Source organism: Spermophilus citellus, assembly GCF_964194105.1.
Source record: "Spermophilus citellus genome assembly, chromosome: 5".
Taxonomy (NCBI): domain Eukaryota; kingdom Metazoa; phylum Chordata; class Mammalia; order Rodentia; family Sciuridae; genus Spermophilus; species Spermophilus citellus.
This window is the reverse complement of record NC_138186.1, coordinates 21,661,674-21,679,712: the sequence shown is the minus strand read 5'-3', so window position 1 is coordinate 21,679,712 and position 18,039 is coordinate 21,661,674. Positions and strand designations below refer to the sequence as shown.

At 38.3% G+C, this 18,039-nt stretch overlaps 1 protein-coding gene across 1 annotated transcript in view; it reads left to right on the top strand.

The window, feature by feature from the left end:
- The window catches only part of RIPK1 (receptor interacting serine/threonine kinase 1), a 41,430-nt gene that overhangs the window by 18,550 nt on the left and 4,841 nt on the right, over nt 1–18,039 (top strand). Inside the window, exons 5-9 of the mRNA XM_081294404.1 lie at nt 1,734–1,962; nt 3,820–3,969; nt 9,305–9,381; nt 15,544–15,634; nt 16,393–16,956. Coding sequence (XP_081150530.1) covers nt 1,734–1,962; nt 3,820–3,969; nt 9,305–9,381; nt 15,544–15,634; nt 16,393–16,956 — 1,111 coding nt within the window. The remainder of the gene's footprint in view (nt 1–1,733; nt 1,963–3,819; nt 3,970–9,304; nt 9,382–15,543; nt 15,635–16,392; nt 16,957–18,039) is intronic.

The following is an 18,039-nucleotide window of genomic DNA, read 5'->3' as shown; positions in this document are numbered from 1 at the left end:
AAAAATTAAGGTGAGGGGCTGGGGATATAGCTCAGTTGGTAGAGTGCTTGCCTTGCATGCACAAGGTCCTGCGTTCAATCGGTTCAAGCACTGCCAAAAAAAGAAAAGAAAGAAAAAAAAATTAAGATGAAAGTAAAAAATAAAATAAGCTAAATTTCAAAGCAGAAAATTTTGATGCCCAAATGGCCATTTTGCTGCTGATAAAGGAAGACCTGGCTCAACATATAATTGGCGATGGTGCTGTCATATGGCTTTACCAGGGATTGAAAGGACGGATGCAGATTTGATGGGGTTGGGAGATAAGTGTAAGGATGTGACTAATGTCATTTTGGGAGTAGTGCAATTGATTGAAGTAGGCTAGAAAAACACTTTCCTAGGTTTTGGGTTTTCTTTCCTCTGTTAGGTTTTGAGATACAACATTCAAGAGTTGCCCCCTTCACTCTAGAATGGGCCATCTGCCTCATCATTTTTCCAGGGAATCTATGTTGAGATTCCTTTCTGGAAATGCAGGGGAATCCAGAGGGGTGCATGTGGAAAATCCTTAGAACTTCGATATGGCTAAGAGTCAGATCTGCAGCAAATCAACCGTTTGGGCAGCAAAAACTTCTCTTTTGAAAAACAGCTGATTTAAAAGTATCTATTTCCTTTTGAAAATATTCTTTTCATTGTAGTAAAGGGAACAGAGAAAGGGAACCTTCTTTTGTTCACTCACAGGCAAGATTTAACTACGGGAGCAACACATCGAATTGGTTTGGGCAGCTGGAATCCAGGTGCAAGTACCTGGAAGAAGGGCTGAGGTTGTAGCTCAGTGGTAGAGAGTTTCCTATCATGTGCAAGGCCCTGGGTTCAATTCCCAGAACCACACCAAAACAAAACAAAGAACCTGAAAGGGGAAGCAGCGTTAGGGGAAGAACTCAGGACTGGCCTACAAGATTCTGTTCTAACCCTTTGTTCAAGTCTTGGACAGATTTTTATTCTCATATCTTTAAATTCTTTCTTTAAATTAATAGCCTTTCTCTTATATTCTGGGTTAAAATCTTCGACTTTTAGATAATCACTTGTCGTCGTTCATCCCCAAATGCTTGCTTGGATTCCTAGAGACAAAAATGGAACTGTCACTTTTGCCAGTTTATTCTGTCGTTTTTGGCTTGCCACTTCCTTCTTTGCTCTGTGTCTGACCTTGGTATTTTTCTCTGCTTTTCTTCTTGTTTTTTTTTTTCCTCCTCCTCCTTCCCATATCATTTTTTCTTAGGTTCCGATACCCAACAAGATCACAGTCTTTACGCTCAGTGTGTCTTGATCCATGGAAACTTGCATCCAATGGGCCTCTGGACACCATTTGGGGAGATAGAAGGTGTAGTACCCATTCTCTGTCAGCTACGTAAATCTGCTGAGAAGAAAGTAATGTTTTTCCACCCAGCCCTAGAAATAACTGAAAAAACATGCAAAATGAACCCAATTTGTTACTGTCATGTCAGGAATGCTTCTGCTTTCCCCTGCCCTTTTATTGCATAAGAATCAAGATACAGAATTTCATGTGAACATTTCTTGGAGAAGATTTTGCATGTCAGTGAGGAAACACATTTCTTTGAATGTGTTCAGAAGCTATTTTAAACCTGCCCAATGTAACCATTTCTGTTCCTCACATCTGTTAGATAAATCCCCAGTTGAAAGCCAAATCTGGGTTGCTTATAGACTTCACACAGTGATTGTGTTGGTTTGATCTTTTGCAGATAGCTGACCTCGGTGTTGCTTCCTTTAAGACGTGGAGCAAACTGACTAAAGAGAAACACAATGAGCAAAGGAAAGTGAACAGCAACTCTGTGAAAAATGGCGGCACCCTCTACTACATGGCCCCGGAGCACTTGAATGACATCAATACCAAACCCACAGAGAAGTCAGATGTGTACAGCTTTGGCATAGTTCTTTGGGCAATATTTGCAAATAAGGAGCCATATGAGAGTAAGACATTTGTAGAGGAGTGGGATTTTCTTATTAATCTAAATGATTATGTGAAATAATAGCCTTCAAGGAAATCAGTTAAGATTTATAACTTTTTGTACATTTAATGGCAGTTTGTCCCACCGGACAATGAGTTCCATGAGGGTTAGTGCCACATCTGATTTAGTCACTGTCATTTTCTCAGCATCTACACACATACTGCCTAGAACACAGTAGGTACTTAGTAAATTTGTGTTCAGTGAATGAGTAATACCATTTTAGGAATCCAAGATCTCAGATGAATAGGCACCTTGATAATGTATCTAACCTTTGGAAGTGCTATAAAATTTCTGGACTCTTCCTGGACAGAAAACTTGCTTATTCCTGCTTGTGAGGATTTAGCATACTATTGGCATACATTTCATACTGATACTCATTCACTTTGCCCTTTATTCAGAATTAATTTTTTTTCCAGTACTTACTGTGGGTACTTTATTGAAAAAAAATAAAGATGAGTAAGTTGGGGTTCATGCAAAAGAACAGATATGTAAATGGTCATTCTTCCAGTTGAAGTATATAAACTAATGGACATTTTCCTATATATTCTTTCTGGATGATTATCAGCTTCTGTGGTTTAATATTGTTTCTTTGCTGATGCCTCTGAAATGTCTATCTCTGGCCCTTGCCTGGATGTCCACCTGCCTGTTAGATCCATTACATACACCAGAGGGATCTCCAAAGCACATTCTCATAAACAGATCCACAGTTTGTAAGTTCCTTTAGCTCACTCTAGCTTGGGTCCTCTTTGTATACTCAGAAAATGTCTTCACTATTTGTCTGTTGAGGAGGTCACCAGCTACCTTAGAGTCATCTCAGACTCAACCTTGCCCCTTATCTCCCACATCCAGGAAGATCTCAAAAGCTATAAATTTGAGGGGTATGTGTATGGTTTATACACATATACACACATGCGCGCACGCGCACACACACACACACACACACAAGTCAAGATACATCTTTAATCCATTCTTTCTGTCACTACTAGCTTCTGTCTAGTTCAGACCCTTTGTTTTTCTGTTAACTGCTCCTGAGCTGTCCACCATTCACATGGCAGTCAAAATAGTCATCTTAAAAGGCAAACACAACCATTTCATTCCCCTATTTAAAATCCTTCCAAAATTTTTCATGGCCTTTAGGATTAAGCTCAGATTCCTCAGTATGGAATATGAGGCCCTTTATAATCTGACCTTTGCCTCTCCCTCCTTTGTCAGTATGCCTAGTTTTATCAAACTAGTAATTTCTGGGCTGCATCATGATTTTTGTTAACTACCCCCCTACCCCTAGTCTCTTCATTCTCCTACTCTGGCCTGGAATCATCCTCCATAAATGGGCCCTCCTTCCCCATTTACCTGGATAACTCCTGCTTATTTTTCTAGACTTAGCAAAACGCCAGACTTTCTGTTCTAGTCATGATTGTGTTACCAGAGCCCCTTGTACTTCTATATCAACTTTCACTCTATATTTTAAGTCACTGTCATTAAACGAGCTTCCTAAAGGTGAGGGCTGTCCTGTGTTTGCATTTGTATTAAAATCTGGGAACTGTCATTGGCTTTACACATAAAATCCATTTGTTTTTCCAGAAAGCAGCCTTTGTTTTGAATTTTGTCCTTTATCTTCAGAAACTAAATTGTTGTTTGATCATCTCTATGATAGAATATGTCAGCTTGTCACAAGGTCATTCCACCTCTACAGAACAAGGCTGCTATGCTAAAAGTTTACTAGATAGAGACAAATTTGTGTTATTATCCAAGTTCTGTCATCTTAGTGCCTGAAAGCAGGACCCAAAAGTCTTAAGCAAAGATCCTCTTTGTCTTATAGATGCTATCTGTGCAGAGCAACTTTTAATATGCATAAAATCTGGGAACAGGCCAAATGTGGAAGACATCATTGAGCACTGCCCAAAGGAGATCATCAGCCTCATGGAGCTCTGCTGGGAGACGAACCCAGAAGTTCGACCAACATTTCCTAGTAAGAGCATCTTTTGTGACTATGCAGGATACATTCCCTACATTGATTTTCCTAAGATAATATAAGGAATATGGTTTGAGTCCTCAGAAAACCAAGTAGCACTTGTAGTTTTAAGCTGACTTCCTAGAATGTATATTCTTGAAAAGTTTGGTAGAATTCTCCCATAGAACTTTCTGGACCTGGAGATTTTTGTTTGTGTTTGGGGTGGGGGCTTAGTTTTTAAACTATGAAGTCAGTTTTCTTTAAGGATTGTTCAAAAGATCTGTGTCATATTAGGGCAGTTGTGGTAGTTTATATTTTTTGAGCAAGTGGTTCACTTCATCTAAGTTATTAAGTTTATGTATAAAGTTGATTTTAGTATCTTTCATATTTTTGATGCCTGCAGAATCTAGTGATAACTCCTATTTCATTCCAGATATTAGTAATTCATGTCTTCTTTTTTTCATTTCTGCTAGATTTTTATCAATTTTATTAATCTTTATAAAGATTTAGTTTTGGCTTCATTAATTTATTATTTTTCTGTTTTCTAATTCATTAGTTTCTATTCTTTATTATTTCCTTCCTTATGCTCAGTTTGTATTTATTTTGCAAGTTCTTGAGATTATTGATTTGAGACCATTTTCTCTTTTCTAATGTGTATATTTATTGCTATAAATTTCCCTCTCAGCCTGGTTTTAGTTGTGCCCCAGAATTTTTGACATGTATTTTCATTTTCATTCAACTTCACATATCTTTTTTTTTTTTTTCATTGATCTTGAGACTTTCTCTTTGACCCATGTGTTATTTAGATGTGAGTTGTTTAGTCTCTTGAGTTTGGAGATTTTCTTGTCATCTCCCTGTTACTGATTTCTGGCTTGACTCCATTGTGGACAGAGAACATATTCTGTGTGTTTTAGTACTCTCAAATTTGTTCGGATTTGTTCTGTGAGTCAGGCTGTGGTCTGTCTTAGTACATGTTCTCTGAGCACTTGAGGAGACTACTTGAGTAGAATGGTCTTTAAATTAAATTAAATCCTGTTGGTCGATGGTGTTGTATTCTTGGTCTTTGATGATTTTCTCTCTACTTGTTCTTTGAATATTAATAGGGGTATTTAAATTTCCAACTGTAATTGTGAACTTGTCTATTTCTATGTTTAGTTCTGTCCTTCTTTGCTTTTTATAAATTGCATTTCAATTACTGTCTTCTTAGAGGGTTGATATTTTTATCATTTTATAAATGTCCCTCTTTATGTCTTTGTTAATTTTGTTTGCTCTGAAGTCTACTTTATTAGAGATTAATAGAGCCATTCTGCTTTCCCTTTGATAAATACATCTTTTCCAACCTTTCACTTTAAGATGCCTTTGTCATTATATGTCAAGTGAGTTTCTTCTGACAAATTATAGTCGGGTCATGTTTTTTAAGTGTCTTCTTTTAATTGATGTACTTAGACCATTCACATTTGATGTAATGAGCGGTCTGTTAGGGCTCTAGTCTGCCATTTCATTTTGTCATCTATTTGTTCTTAATGTTTTTCATTCCCGTTTTTCATGTTAGTCAACTTTCCATTACCATAATAAAATATCTGAGACAATCATATTATAAAAGGAAAAGGTTTATCTTGGCTCACAGTTTTACAGGTTTCAGTTTGCAGTTGGTTGTCCCCTTTGTTTTTGGGCCTGTGACAAGGCAGCACAATCTTGGCAGGTAACACAAAGTAATAAAACTATTCACCTCATAGCTGGGATTCGTAAGAGAGTGGAGAAGGAGGAGCCAGGTTCTGACATTCCCTTGAAGGATATGCCCTCAGTGACCTAACTTGCTTCCACTAGACCTCACTTTCTGAAGGCTTCACATCTCCCCCAACAGCACCACAGGTGCTGTGCCTATAAAAAATGGACCTTTCAGGGACATGAAGATCTAAACTACAACATCTTTCCTGCCTTCTTGGGGTGTTTGAACACATTTTAAAATTCCACTTTGATTCATCTACAGTGTTTTTATTGTATTTCTACGTGTGGTTTTTTAAATGGATACGCCAGTTATTACATTACCTATATATAATATATCAGTCTACTAATGGTGTCACTTCACCAGTTTGAATGTAGTGTAGGAACCTTAATGTCCCTTACTTCCCTTTACTTTCTCCTGTATATAATCTTGAATATTTCCCTTACATAGGTTTAGAACCCAACAGTAGATGGTGCTATCATTTTGCTTTAATTGTCATAATTTAGAAAATTCAAGAGAAGGAAAGTTTATTGTATTTACCCATTGTTTTGATTATTGTGTTGTGGTGTTCTTTTTCTGATACCAAATGTGTCACCAACTGAGTGTCCTAAAATTCAACTCATTTCTGACACTGACTATGCATAGCTGTCATCAGACTCCACGGGTTTAAAGGCTTAGTTCCATATGACTCGTCACTTCACATACCAGCTACAAATAGGGTACCCAGGCTATCCACACTTTTGCTCAGATGACTACAAATTCAGGTGTTCCCATGATTTCTACCTAGGTATGATAATTAATTAGAAAGTCTTACATAACCTAGGAAAATTCTTATTTTTACTATGTATTAAACTCAGAAACACCCAAATAGAAGAGGTACATAAACCAAGATATGGCAGAGCGTGTGTGTGTGTGTGTGTGTGTGTGTGTGTGTGCGCGCGCACACATGGGGCTTCATTACTGTCCTCAGGCACACACACCCTTCCAGCTCTTCTATATGTTCATCAACCCAGAAACTCTTTGGACCCCATCATTTATGGTTCTCACAGAACTTCTATTATGTAGGCATGAGAGATTAAATCATTGGTCATTAGTGATTGAACTTAATCTCATTCCTCTCCTCTTCTTGCAGTTCAAAAGGTGGTGCCAAAAGTTCCACCTCTAATCATGGCTTAATCTTTCTGCTGACCAGACCATGTTCTGAAGTTATCTACCCAACTCCATTGCTCACCCATCCTCCTTATTACTTTAGGAGATGCCAAGTATTTTAGGAACTGCCTGTCAGGAACCAAATCAGAGACAAAGACCAAATCTTTATTTTTTAATATAGTACATGTGTATTTCCTGGTTTTTCAAGGTGTCATCTTTTATCAGTTGCTGTCTGTTTGAAGAACTTCTCAAGCTATTCTCATAGGGTAATAAATTCTCTTACTCTGCCTCTGAGAAGGTCTGAATCTTCCTATGATTTCTGATGGATATTTTTGCTGGGTGTAGGATTCTGGGTTGACAATTCTTTTCTTTTCACATTTGAAAAATATTGTAGCCTCCATGGTTTCAACTGAAAATCATGTCATTCTAATTGTGTGAAGTGTTTTTTCCTTATAGGTATTATTTTCCATTGTATTTCTCTCTGACTGCTTTCAAGATTTTGTCTTTGTCTTTATTTTCCACAAGTTTAGCTGCATTTTTCTTGGTGTGGATTAACTTGGGTTTTTTCAGCTTCAGTTTTGCTTCACTTCTTGAAATTGTATATTTATGCCTAGACATAAGTGGGAATCTTTCAGCCATTATTTCTTTGAGTGCTTTTTTCAACTGTATTTTCTACTGTGTTTCTTGAACTCTGATAACATAGAAACTAAATCTTTTGTTATGGTGCTGTAGATCCCTCAGGCCCTACATTTTTTTCCTCTCAATTAATTGCTTCTCCCTTGTTCAGATTGGGCAGTTCTGTCATTTCATCTTCCAGTTAACTGCTTTTTCTCTGTCATCTCCATTTTGCTTTTAAGTCCATCTAGGAGCTTTTTACTTTGCTGTGTTGTGTGAGTGTGTGTATGTGTGTGTGCGCACGCGCTTTCGCACGTGAATACATATTGGGAACTGAACCCAGAGTCTTTAATACACTAAGCATGTGCTGTACCCTCAACCCCATCCTGTATTTCTTTGCTGAGACTTTCTATTATTCCATTTGTTTCAAGCAGGTTCTTGAATTCCTCATTAAAGAACTATTTTTATCATGGATGTTTTAAAAATCTTTGCCAGTTGTACCAACATCTCTATGTTGGAATCTGTTGCCTTTTCTTACTCTAGTTTGGAATTTTTCTGGTTCTTAGTGTAATGTATGATTTCCCTGAAGTGTATATATTTTACTATATTATAAGATTATGCATATTCTTTAAGCCTTCTGTTTTAGCTGATTTTTTCTGACTTTGCTTTGGAAAGGGAATAGTCGTTGCCACCTTGCTAATACCAGGTAGAGGTAGAAGTCCAAGTTCTCTGCTCAGACCCCATTGACACCCAAAGCAGGGTCTTCTTTACACTGTTGGTCATTGCCTAGCATTGTGGAAGAGTCTACATGGTCTCCACAACCACTGCAATCAAAGTGCATCATCACCACTGGACAACAGTGGAAGTCCCAAGTCTTTGACAGGCTTCCTCTGATACTTACCCAACAAGGTGGAGAAGAGGCATCTTGTTAGGCCCTGTATGGTACAAGTCCAGGTTACCCTTGTGGTGTCTGGACACCAAGAGAATAGAAGGGCTCATTGTCAGCTAACAGGCAGCACAATCCTATCTTCCTATTTGACTTTCTCTAACCTCACCCTGGTGGGAGTACTGGGGTGCCTTGTCACTATCCCACAAAGTTGCAAGTCTAGGCTTTCTACTTGACCTTGGCTTATGTGGGTGGAGGTGGAATTATAATTTTTTTTCTGGGGTCGTTAGCTTCAACAAAGTGGTTATTGATTAAATTGATCAAACATTTTCTATTAGTAGGCTACCCCTTGCTTAATGCTATGTTGAGAAAGATTAGGCTGTTGTTGCTGCTGCTGCTGCTGCTGTTATTGTCTGTGTGCTTGTTGATGTTTCTTGGTTGCTAGTCTTTCAGATCCAACTGTTGTTTATGAGCAAAGAGAAAATCCAGTGAACTTATTACCATGTATGTGTTTTCTCAGCCATGAAGTCCCTAGTCAAACTGCCTTCCTTTCTCCTCCTTCCAAAGGATCCATACCTTTATTTGATACATAATATCTAATATCTAATCCTTTATTCCCAATCCTTATTCTGAGTATCCCATCCTATCATAAATCTGATGCTAGAGAGATGGAAACAGAGTTCACTCATCCTTGTCCACTTGGTGATTAATTCACGCCATTAGGGCTGTTGCTGCAGCCAGAGCAAGTGTACTCTGTAAGGCAGAAGCTCTTGGTTTCTGGTGTTTTCTAACCCTTCTCCTATCTGCTGGTATGTATTCTTGTTAGTCTTTTCATCAGTCAGTGATTTAGAGTTTAAATTTTTATCTTACTGCTTTGTCCACAGATTGAGGTAAGAAATTCAAAGACAATAGATTGCTAATATTTTAATTTTATTTTACAAAATTAAGAAATTTAAAGGACTATTTTTTTCATATAGGCATTGAAGAAAAATTTAGGCCTTTTTATGTAAGTCAGTTTGAAGAAATTGTAGAAGAGGATGTGGAGAGTTTAAAGGTAGGTAATATAGCAGATGCTCAAAATATTCACATGTCAGTGTATATATTCTCAGTCATGAAAACCAAAGCAGTGTAATTTGGTACTGAGATTTGAGGTAAACTAGCTTGGTGAACATAAAACAAATTAGCACTTGTAATGCAAATGTCATTATGTTGGCAAAGTGGACTTATTCCTCCATTATATTCATTAAATGAGAGAAAATACTTATAGCAATATGAAAACAAAAACACAGTGTCACTGGAAAATACATGGATCAGCCATTTTGAGGAATTCTTATAAAACAAAGACAGCAGGATTTTATATGCTACGATTTGGAAGAGGGGAAAAATAATAACCTAAAACATTGCTGAGGAAGAAGTACTAGAGGTGCAGATGGACACTGATAAGGAGTCATTTGGGAACCACATTTACGCTATCTAGAAGAGTTGGCTCCTCCCTGTGCTTCCTTGTACTTAGTAACAGAGGACAGTGGCATCTAAGGCTGAAGCTATCGTTTTGGTGTCCAGGGTCAGAGAGGTACACCAAAGCCCAGTTATCAGCTAACCAACTAAGAGGAATAGAGACCTTCCTCACTTTTACACTCATAAATCAAACTACTGTCATACACCCAAAGTCATGAAAAGGAGACTTCAAAAAATAAACCAGGCAAGCAAATAGAGATTTCAGAATAAAAAAAAATCAGGCATAATTGCTCACCTTTTGAGGGATTCCCTATAGTGTAAAAGAGATGTATCCAGTGCAAAGCAAGAAGCATCAAAGGGACATCAGTAAAGATAAACATTAAGGCAAAAAAGCATTACTTCAACCATCAGGAAGATTTCAAAATGCTCCCAAGAAGAGGCTCCAGAGAGGGGACTCCAAGTAGAGACTGGAGAGAAACCCTGGAGGAGAAAGAAGATGAGGACAGTGAAGATATTGTGAACCCCTCACCTATGGAAAGTGAGACTCCCCGGTCCTGCCACCCCTAACCTGTCAGTTCTGATACTGAGGATGTAACCAAGAGGAAGAACCATAATTTCTTGGAGTGCAAAAGACAGAATAACCTCTGCTCATGGTTCTTAACCCTGAGGGCCCACCAGGTACCCACCCTGGCCAGCTGCTCTGAGGCCCTCAGAGTGATGATTCTGAGCAAAGCCTTGGAATACTTGCAAGCCCTGGTTGGGGGTGGGCGGTAAAAAAAGGATGGATACAGAAAAAATGCAGCTCCAGTGCTGGCAGCAGCAATTGCAGAAAAGAATCACATTCCTCAGTGGGCTACTAACTGACCAAAAAGCCTGACTCTTCTGTCTTAGAAAGTTTATTTTTTTTCCTCACTTTCCCCCTTAGTAATTTGCCCACTTTAGTTATGGTGGGGCTGTCTGAACAGTTAGATCCCAGAATGAATTGCAGCCAGTTCACACACAGTTAAGGGCTTACATTCTTGGAAATTTTGAAACCCACCTCTCCCTCTTTCCTGACTCTTGGGAGTGCTGTGTCCTCTCTGGCGCCTTTGGCATCTTAGCAGACAGCTGACTGAGGAGGCTTGGGGTCTGCTTAGCTCACTAGCTCTAAAGAAAAGGCTGACAGATCCTGTGTAACAGGTGGTGGACGAGGGTGTGGGGGCTCCAGCCTGCATGAAATCTCACACTCTACAGGAGCTTTAGGCTAGGAAAGGATGCTTCCACTGGTGTCTCTGGGGGTGATGTAAAGGTAGCTGGGCCTGGATGCTCTCCCTGAAGCTCCTTTTTCTGGGAGTCACCCAAGATATCTTAGGTGACGGCAAGCTCACACACTTGAAAAACACACACCATTACCTCACTGTCAGACCCTTGACCTGAGGAATGCAAACCTTTAGAGTGCAAACATTATGATGTTAGGTGACACCCACCCCACTGTGAATGCCCAGACCTCGAGAGCATTTAAAGAGCTTGGCCTGTTAGATTATTTGTCTTAGAGCCCTTTGGGCCCTCTCCTCTAAGGGAGGGGCAGTTATGTCCTTACAAGGGACTTTTTTTTGGGGGGTGCTCATTCTGCCTTTGTTATGCAGTGGGCTCTACAGTGCTCCTTCCCAAGATCAGAAATATTTCCCCAAGAAACGGGAAAATGGATCCTGGTTTGGGGCTTAGGGAAGGCTTGGAATCCTGGCTGATGAACTTGTTCTGTGTCCAGGTGTTTTCCAAGGGGCATTTGAGGCTTGTCTTTGGATTTTTTCTCAAGGCAGGTATAAGGCACCTCAGAAGGAAGCACTGTGTAACTCTTCCTCTTCCTATCTGCCTCTCATCTCAATCTTTGACTCTGTTTGAAGTTCTACTGGAACCCTGCAAACCTGTCCTCCTCATGCAACTGCAAGGAGCTTGCTGGCTCTATAACCACTAGCCTCATTCTCTGCCAGTCTAACGTGAGTCAAGACCCCTTTCCCAGATCTTGGCCTTACTGAGGTTCTGGGGAGAGCCACTGAGACTCATCCAGTGCTCCAGGGTCTTAAAAGCACCACAGGAGCTCTGTTTAGCCACCCATGATGGATTTTGCCCCAGTTGGATTCTGTATGTAGCTCCTAGTAGAATCCAGGGGCAGCTTCCAATCTGGGAAAGTCACCCAAACCAGCAAGTGTTATGTGGGCAAGCACAGGAACCCCTAATCCTATCCTGGAAGAAGGGTCGGCTCCTCTGTTGCCTTCTAGCTCCTGGTGTGGAAGTGGAAGAGCAGGAAAGGAAAACACCGTCTGTGGCTCTGTAAAACCAGCTGTTACTTCCAAATCTGTTACCCACAGTAGTTTATTTCTAAATGTGCTTCCAGGCCTCACAATCCCAGGGGAACTTTTGGAATTGGCACTCTACTTTCTGGAGCCAGATTTTCGGGAGCCAAAATACTTCTGGAATTGTCTTGGGAGGACAGATGCGGAATAGGTTATTGATGTCTCAGATGAATAGCTTGTGTTTTATAAGCTACAGCTGGGTATTATTCTGTGTTGTTCAAGTCCGTGAGCTTGCCGTCATCTAAGATATCTTTTATACTATATTTTTGTATGTATTTTATAAAGTAGTATTAACTGTTTCTGTACAAGGAAAACCTCCTGGACAATTCAGTGGCAAAGATTTGATTTTATTTTGAAAGGCAAGTTGACCTGAAATTTTATCTTTAGTTGTGATTGCCTGATTTTAAACTGTTGACTTTGTGACATATTTTAATAAAAGATTTCTCAAATAAAAAAAATATATGTACACATTTCTCTCTACGTGTGTGTGTGTGTGTGTGTGTGTGTGTGTGTATATTGTGAAGAAGTTTTTGCTAATTATCTTAAAATTTAGGTAAAATATACAAATTTCTAGGGGAAAATATTTTAAAACTGACTTAAATGATTCATATGGAATAAAAACCTAAATTATTCCTATAACCATTAAAGGATATTGAATCAGTAATGAAAATTTTTTCTATAGAGAATAGCCCACAAATTGCTTTGTCAGTGTGTTCTATCAAATATACCAGTCATACACAGGTTTTTTCCAGATAATAGAGATGAAAATACTCTTCCAGGAGAGTTATATGCTACCATAACTTATTTTGTTTTAGTATAACTTTGATTTGAAAAGAAGATATAAGAAAGGAAAATTATGGGGCTGGGTTGTGGCTCAGTGGTATAGTGCTTGCCTCCCATGTGTGAGGCACTGGGTATAATTCTCAGCATCCCATATAAATAAATGAATAAAGGTCCATCAACAACTAAAAAAAAAATTTAAAAGAAAGGAAAATTACAGGCAAATTTAATTTAACAGTATAAATGCAAAAATCCTGCTGGGCATAGTGGCACATGCCTATAATTCCAGTGGCTTAGGAAGCTGAGGCAGGAGAATCTCAAGTTCAAAGCCAGCCTCAGTAATTTAGTGAAGCGGTAAGCAACTCAGTGAAACCCTGTATCTAAATAAAAGACCAAAAGGGCTGGGGATGTTGCTCAGTGTTTAAGAGTTCAGTTCAGTCCCTGATATCAAAAAAAGATAAAAATCCAAAACAAAATACTAACAACCTGAATCTATCAGTAGACAAAAAACAAACTGGATTTATTCCAAGATATAAAGTTAGGTTTGGAAAGTCTGTCATAACTCATTACATTATCTTTTTCATGGAGAAAAAAAATAACTTTTCAATAAGTGCAGAAAAAAATCAGTTGATAAAATATAATATTTATTCACGATTAAAAATATAAGCAATCTAGAAAAGAAGTCCTTATTCCCACATTTTTCATATTTTCTATGAGTATTATTACTTTCATAAGAAAAATGTTTTTATTAGGGTAAAATATACAAACAAAATACACTGTTTTAGCCTTTTTTTAAGTGTACAATTTAGTAGTATTAGGTACATTCACGATGTTCTGCAACCATCATCACTGTCCATTTCTAGAATTATCAATCATCCCAAACACAAACTCTGTTTACTAAATAATAGCTTCCCTTTCTTTGTCTCCTAGCCCCTGGTAATCTCTATTTTCTGCCTCTGAATTTGCCTATTCTAGGTAGATGTAGAAATAAAGTTACACAATATTTTCCATTTGAGTCTGGCTTATTTCACATAGTATAGAACATTTTTAAGGTACATTCATTTTGTAGCATGTATCAGAATTTTATTCCTTTTTTGGCTGAATAGTATTCCATCATATGGAAACATAACACATATTGTTTATCCCTACATCTGTTGTTGGATGTTTGGGTTATGTCCAGCTTTTAACTATTATAAATAATGCTGTGAACATTGGTGTACGGGGTCTGAGTTCTTACTTTCCATTCTTAGCTATATATCCCTAAGCATGGCATTGATAGACAATCTGGAAATTTTGTGTTTAACTCTGTAAGAACCTTCAATTTTCCACAGTAGCTGCACCATATTAGATTTCATACCAGCAATGCACAAGGGTTCCACACTTGTTACTTTTTGTTTCATTTCAGCAATTCTAATAAATATAAAGTGGTATCTCATTGTGGTTTTGATTTACATTTCTCTAAGGATTACTAATGTTGAGCATTATTCATATACTTATTAGTCATATGTATATCTTCTCTGGGGAAATATTTCTTCAAGTCTTTTGTCAAATTGTGTGTTTGTTGTTGAGCTGTAAAAATTGTTTATATATTCTCGCTATTCATCTCTTATGGAATATATATGATTTGCAAATATTTTTCCCATTCTATGGGTTGTTCTTTCACTGTCTGGATAAAATGATGCACAGGTTTTAATTCTGACATAGTCAGATTTATCTGTATTTATTTTTGTTGCTTGTACTTTTAGTGTCATGTTCAAGAAATTATTGTCAAGGTTTGGGGTTGTAGCTCAGTGGTAGAGCGCTCACCTAGCACATGGGAGGCCCTGGGTTTGATCCTCAGCACCACATAAAAATAAATAAATAAAGGTATTGTGTCCAACTACAACAAATAAATAAAGAAAGAAATGACTGTCAAGAACAATGTCATGAAGCTTTCTAGGAAGGTGGAGGTTGTTTTTTGTTTGTTTGTCTTTTCTTTTTTGGAGCTGGGAATTGAACCCAAGGCTTCATACATGTGAGGCAAGCACTTTACCACTAAGCTACATCCCAGCCTGTTCTTGTTGTTGTTTTTCATACTTGAGATTGAATACAGGGCACTCTACCACTGCTACATCCCCATATATTTTTATTTTGAGACAAGCTATCACTAAGTTGCTAAGGTTGGCTTCAACTTGCAGTCCTCCTGCCTCAGCCTTCTGAGTCCCTGGGATTACAGGCTTTTGCCACCGTACCCAGCAATGTCATGAAATTATCTATTTTTTTTCTAAGAGTTTTAGCACTTAAGTTTAGTCTCTAATCCATTTTAAAAACACTTATCAAAAATCAGTTGTGCATATATGGGAGGGTTTATTTCTAGACTCTCTATTCTCTTCCATTAGTCTATGGGTTTATGCCATTGTCACACTGTTTTTTGATTATTATAGCTTTGTAATAAAATTTGAAATCAGGAAATGGAAGACCTCCAACTTTGTTCTTTTGTAGGATCATTTTGGGTATTTGGAAAAAAAATGTTTTCTTTTTAAACATTTACTACTTTAAGATTTGTATGAAATTTCTATGAATTTATAAGAATATCTTCTTCTCAATAGTATTTTTCTGGTACTTCTGCTGTTTACTGAAATGTGTATTTATCCTCTTAATTATAGAAAGAATATCCAATGAAAAATGCAGTTTTGCAGAGATTGCAGTCTCTCCAAATTGATTGTGTGGCAGAACCTCCAAGCAGGTCAAATTCAGGTAACTTACCCTCTGGTGGGAATCTATTTAATCACTTAATTGTTTCCTCATTTGTTCCTTCTTCTCTCTAAAATATTACTTAGAATCCCATGGACATAGAAAAAGCTATAAAGTTGGACACCTGCCTCGAAGGCATTTATAATATATTTGGGAGTCCCAGTTACAGATCTTTGAAATATTAAGTAACAGTATGCTCACCAAAATGTGGGACTCCTAGAAGAGGTTGATCGGGAGCACAGGTGGATGCTTTTTCATTATGCCCAAAGGGAAGCCACTTCCATCTACTCTGGGACAAATGACTTAATTATAAACCTCATCCATAAAAGTCATAATAATTGTTACTGATTCCATAGGGCTTTTAAATGAAAGAATTCATGGGAAGCATGTAGGACAAGGCTGTAGCTATTCTTATTTCCACCCTGAATTGCTCCAAGGTGACCACCACCTTCTCCGCTCCAGCCAAAGTTTCTTAGAAAGACTTAGTCATCCTTCATTCCAAGGAAGACAGTCATCTCTGTAACACTCACTTTTCTGTTGTTTGTTTTAATTTCCTAATTTCCCTCATGTTCTCTTGGCTGCTAGTGAGAAGCTCCTACTGATCATCTGTAAACTTGTAGAAAAAAGACCATCTACTAAATGCTTTTAACTTTTCCTTGTTTTCATTCAGTTACTGAGGGACAGATTCATGATGGTACTCAGGTTTTATTACTTTTTGGTGTTTCATGAAACCCACATTGATCATTTCTTCTCCTCTATAGAACAGCCTGGTTCGCTGCACAGTTCCCAGGGACTCCAGATTGGTCCTGTGGAAGAGTCCTGGTTTTCTGCCTCCCTGGAGAACCCACAAGAAGAGAGTGAGCCCATCTTGCAGCTTAAACTCCAGGAGGAAGCAAGCTATCATGCTTTTGGCAACCGCATGGACAAGCAGACAAAACAACAGCCCAGACAGAATGTGGCTTACAACAGAGAGGAGGAGAGGAAACGAAGGGTCTCTCATGACCCCTTCGCACATCAGAACCCTTATGAGAATGTTCAGAACACCAGTGGAAAAGGTCTTGCTTATCCCAATGCAGCCAGTCATAGCAGTGCAGTAAATCAACCGGCAGGGCTAACCAGCCAACCTCAGGGACCATATTGGAACACTGACTTATACAATGTACCTGGGTTTGGGATAAGACCACTGGATCCAGTGACAGCAAGTACAGGATTTTGGTATGGGTTGAATTCCAGCCACATGCCTAATCTGTATAAAACTCCAGTGCCTGAGACCAACCTACCAGCAAACACACCCACCATTCCACTCTACTCCTTTCCATCAACAGGTAAACTGACCTTTAAGAATCATAATCTTATCTTTTTTTCTAAAATGTTTTTGAAAATAAAGCAGCCATTACCTGTGCCATAGATTCTAAGTTATTGATGGGGACAGAGAGAAGTTGTACTTGCCACTGTGGAATGGTCTCCATCAGACTCCTTGTTCTGGGAATATTTCAGTTTTGTTCTAGGATTCATCCCAGCTGCCCACAGATATTGGTTACAGGTCCTTGTAATTGGTAGGCATCTTCTGCTCTAACTTGAATCACCTAGTAGTCTCCAGTGTTCCATGCGGTGGGAATATTCTTGCTTGCTATTTTTTGAAGGTAAGAAATAAGTCTTAGAAATTTTTATTTCTTGTCTTACACCTTTTGTGATGAGAAATTTTCTTTGAATTTCCATATCTCAGGTAAAGTCAAAGCTAGTTGATAATAGTTACAGATTCTCTAGAGAAGTGGTTTAATTTAATATCCAGTATCATTACCAAACAATACTTATTTCTACCACCTTTGCTACTTGAATTTCATCTATTGATGCTACCTATACTGTGCTCTAGGAAGCCTGAAATTAGCTTCGGTAGTGGAAGCTTTAAAAACCACAGAACTTTCTGCCCTGGGCATGTAGTTCAGTGGTAGAGTACTTGTCTAGCACACTTGAGTCCTAGATTGCATTATCTTTCAAAAGGGTAAATTCTCTAGAAACCTCCTATGGAAATATTCTGTCTTTTTTTTTTCTATGGGTTTTATTATACTATCTATGGAACGTTAAATGTTGGATTAGACATGAACTGGGATCTGTGTCATACCTAATTTACGTGAGTGAAATGTCCTTTTGTTTCCCTTTGTGACTGAAACTGAAACGTTTGATCATCTGATCACTTAAGATTTCATCCCATAATAATTTCCAAAGCACTCCCCAGTTTGTGCCAGGCTTTTTCTAGGGAATGAAGAGATGTAACAGTGAAAAAATAAACAAGTCTGAGTCACTTCCCACATGGAGCTTAAATTCTTGTGGTTAAAAGGCAGCGCGTAAACCATTATAATGTGTCAGTGTTATTCATTGTACATGAATAACCAAAGCTCACTAGTTTA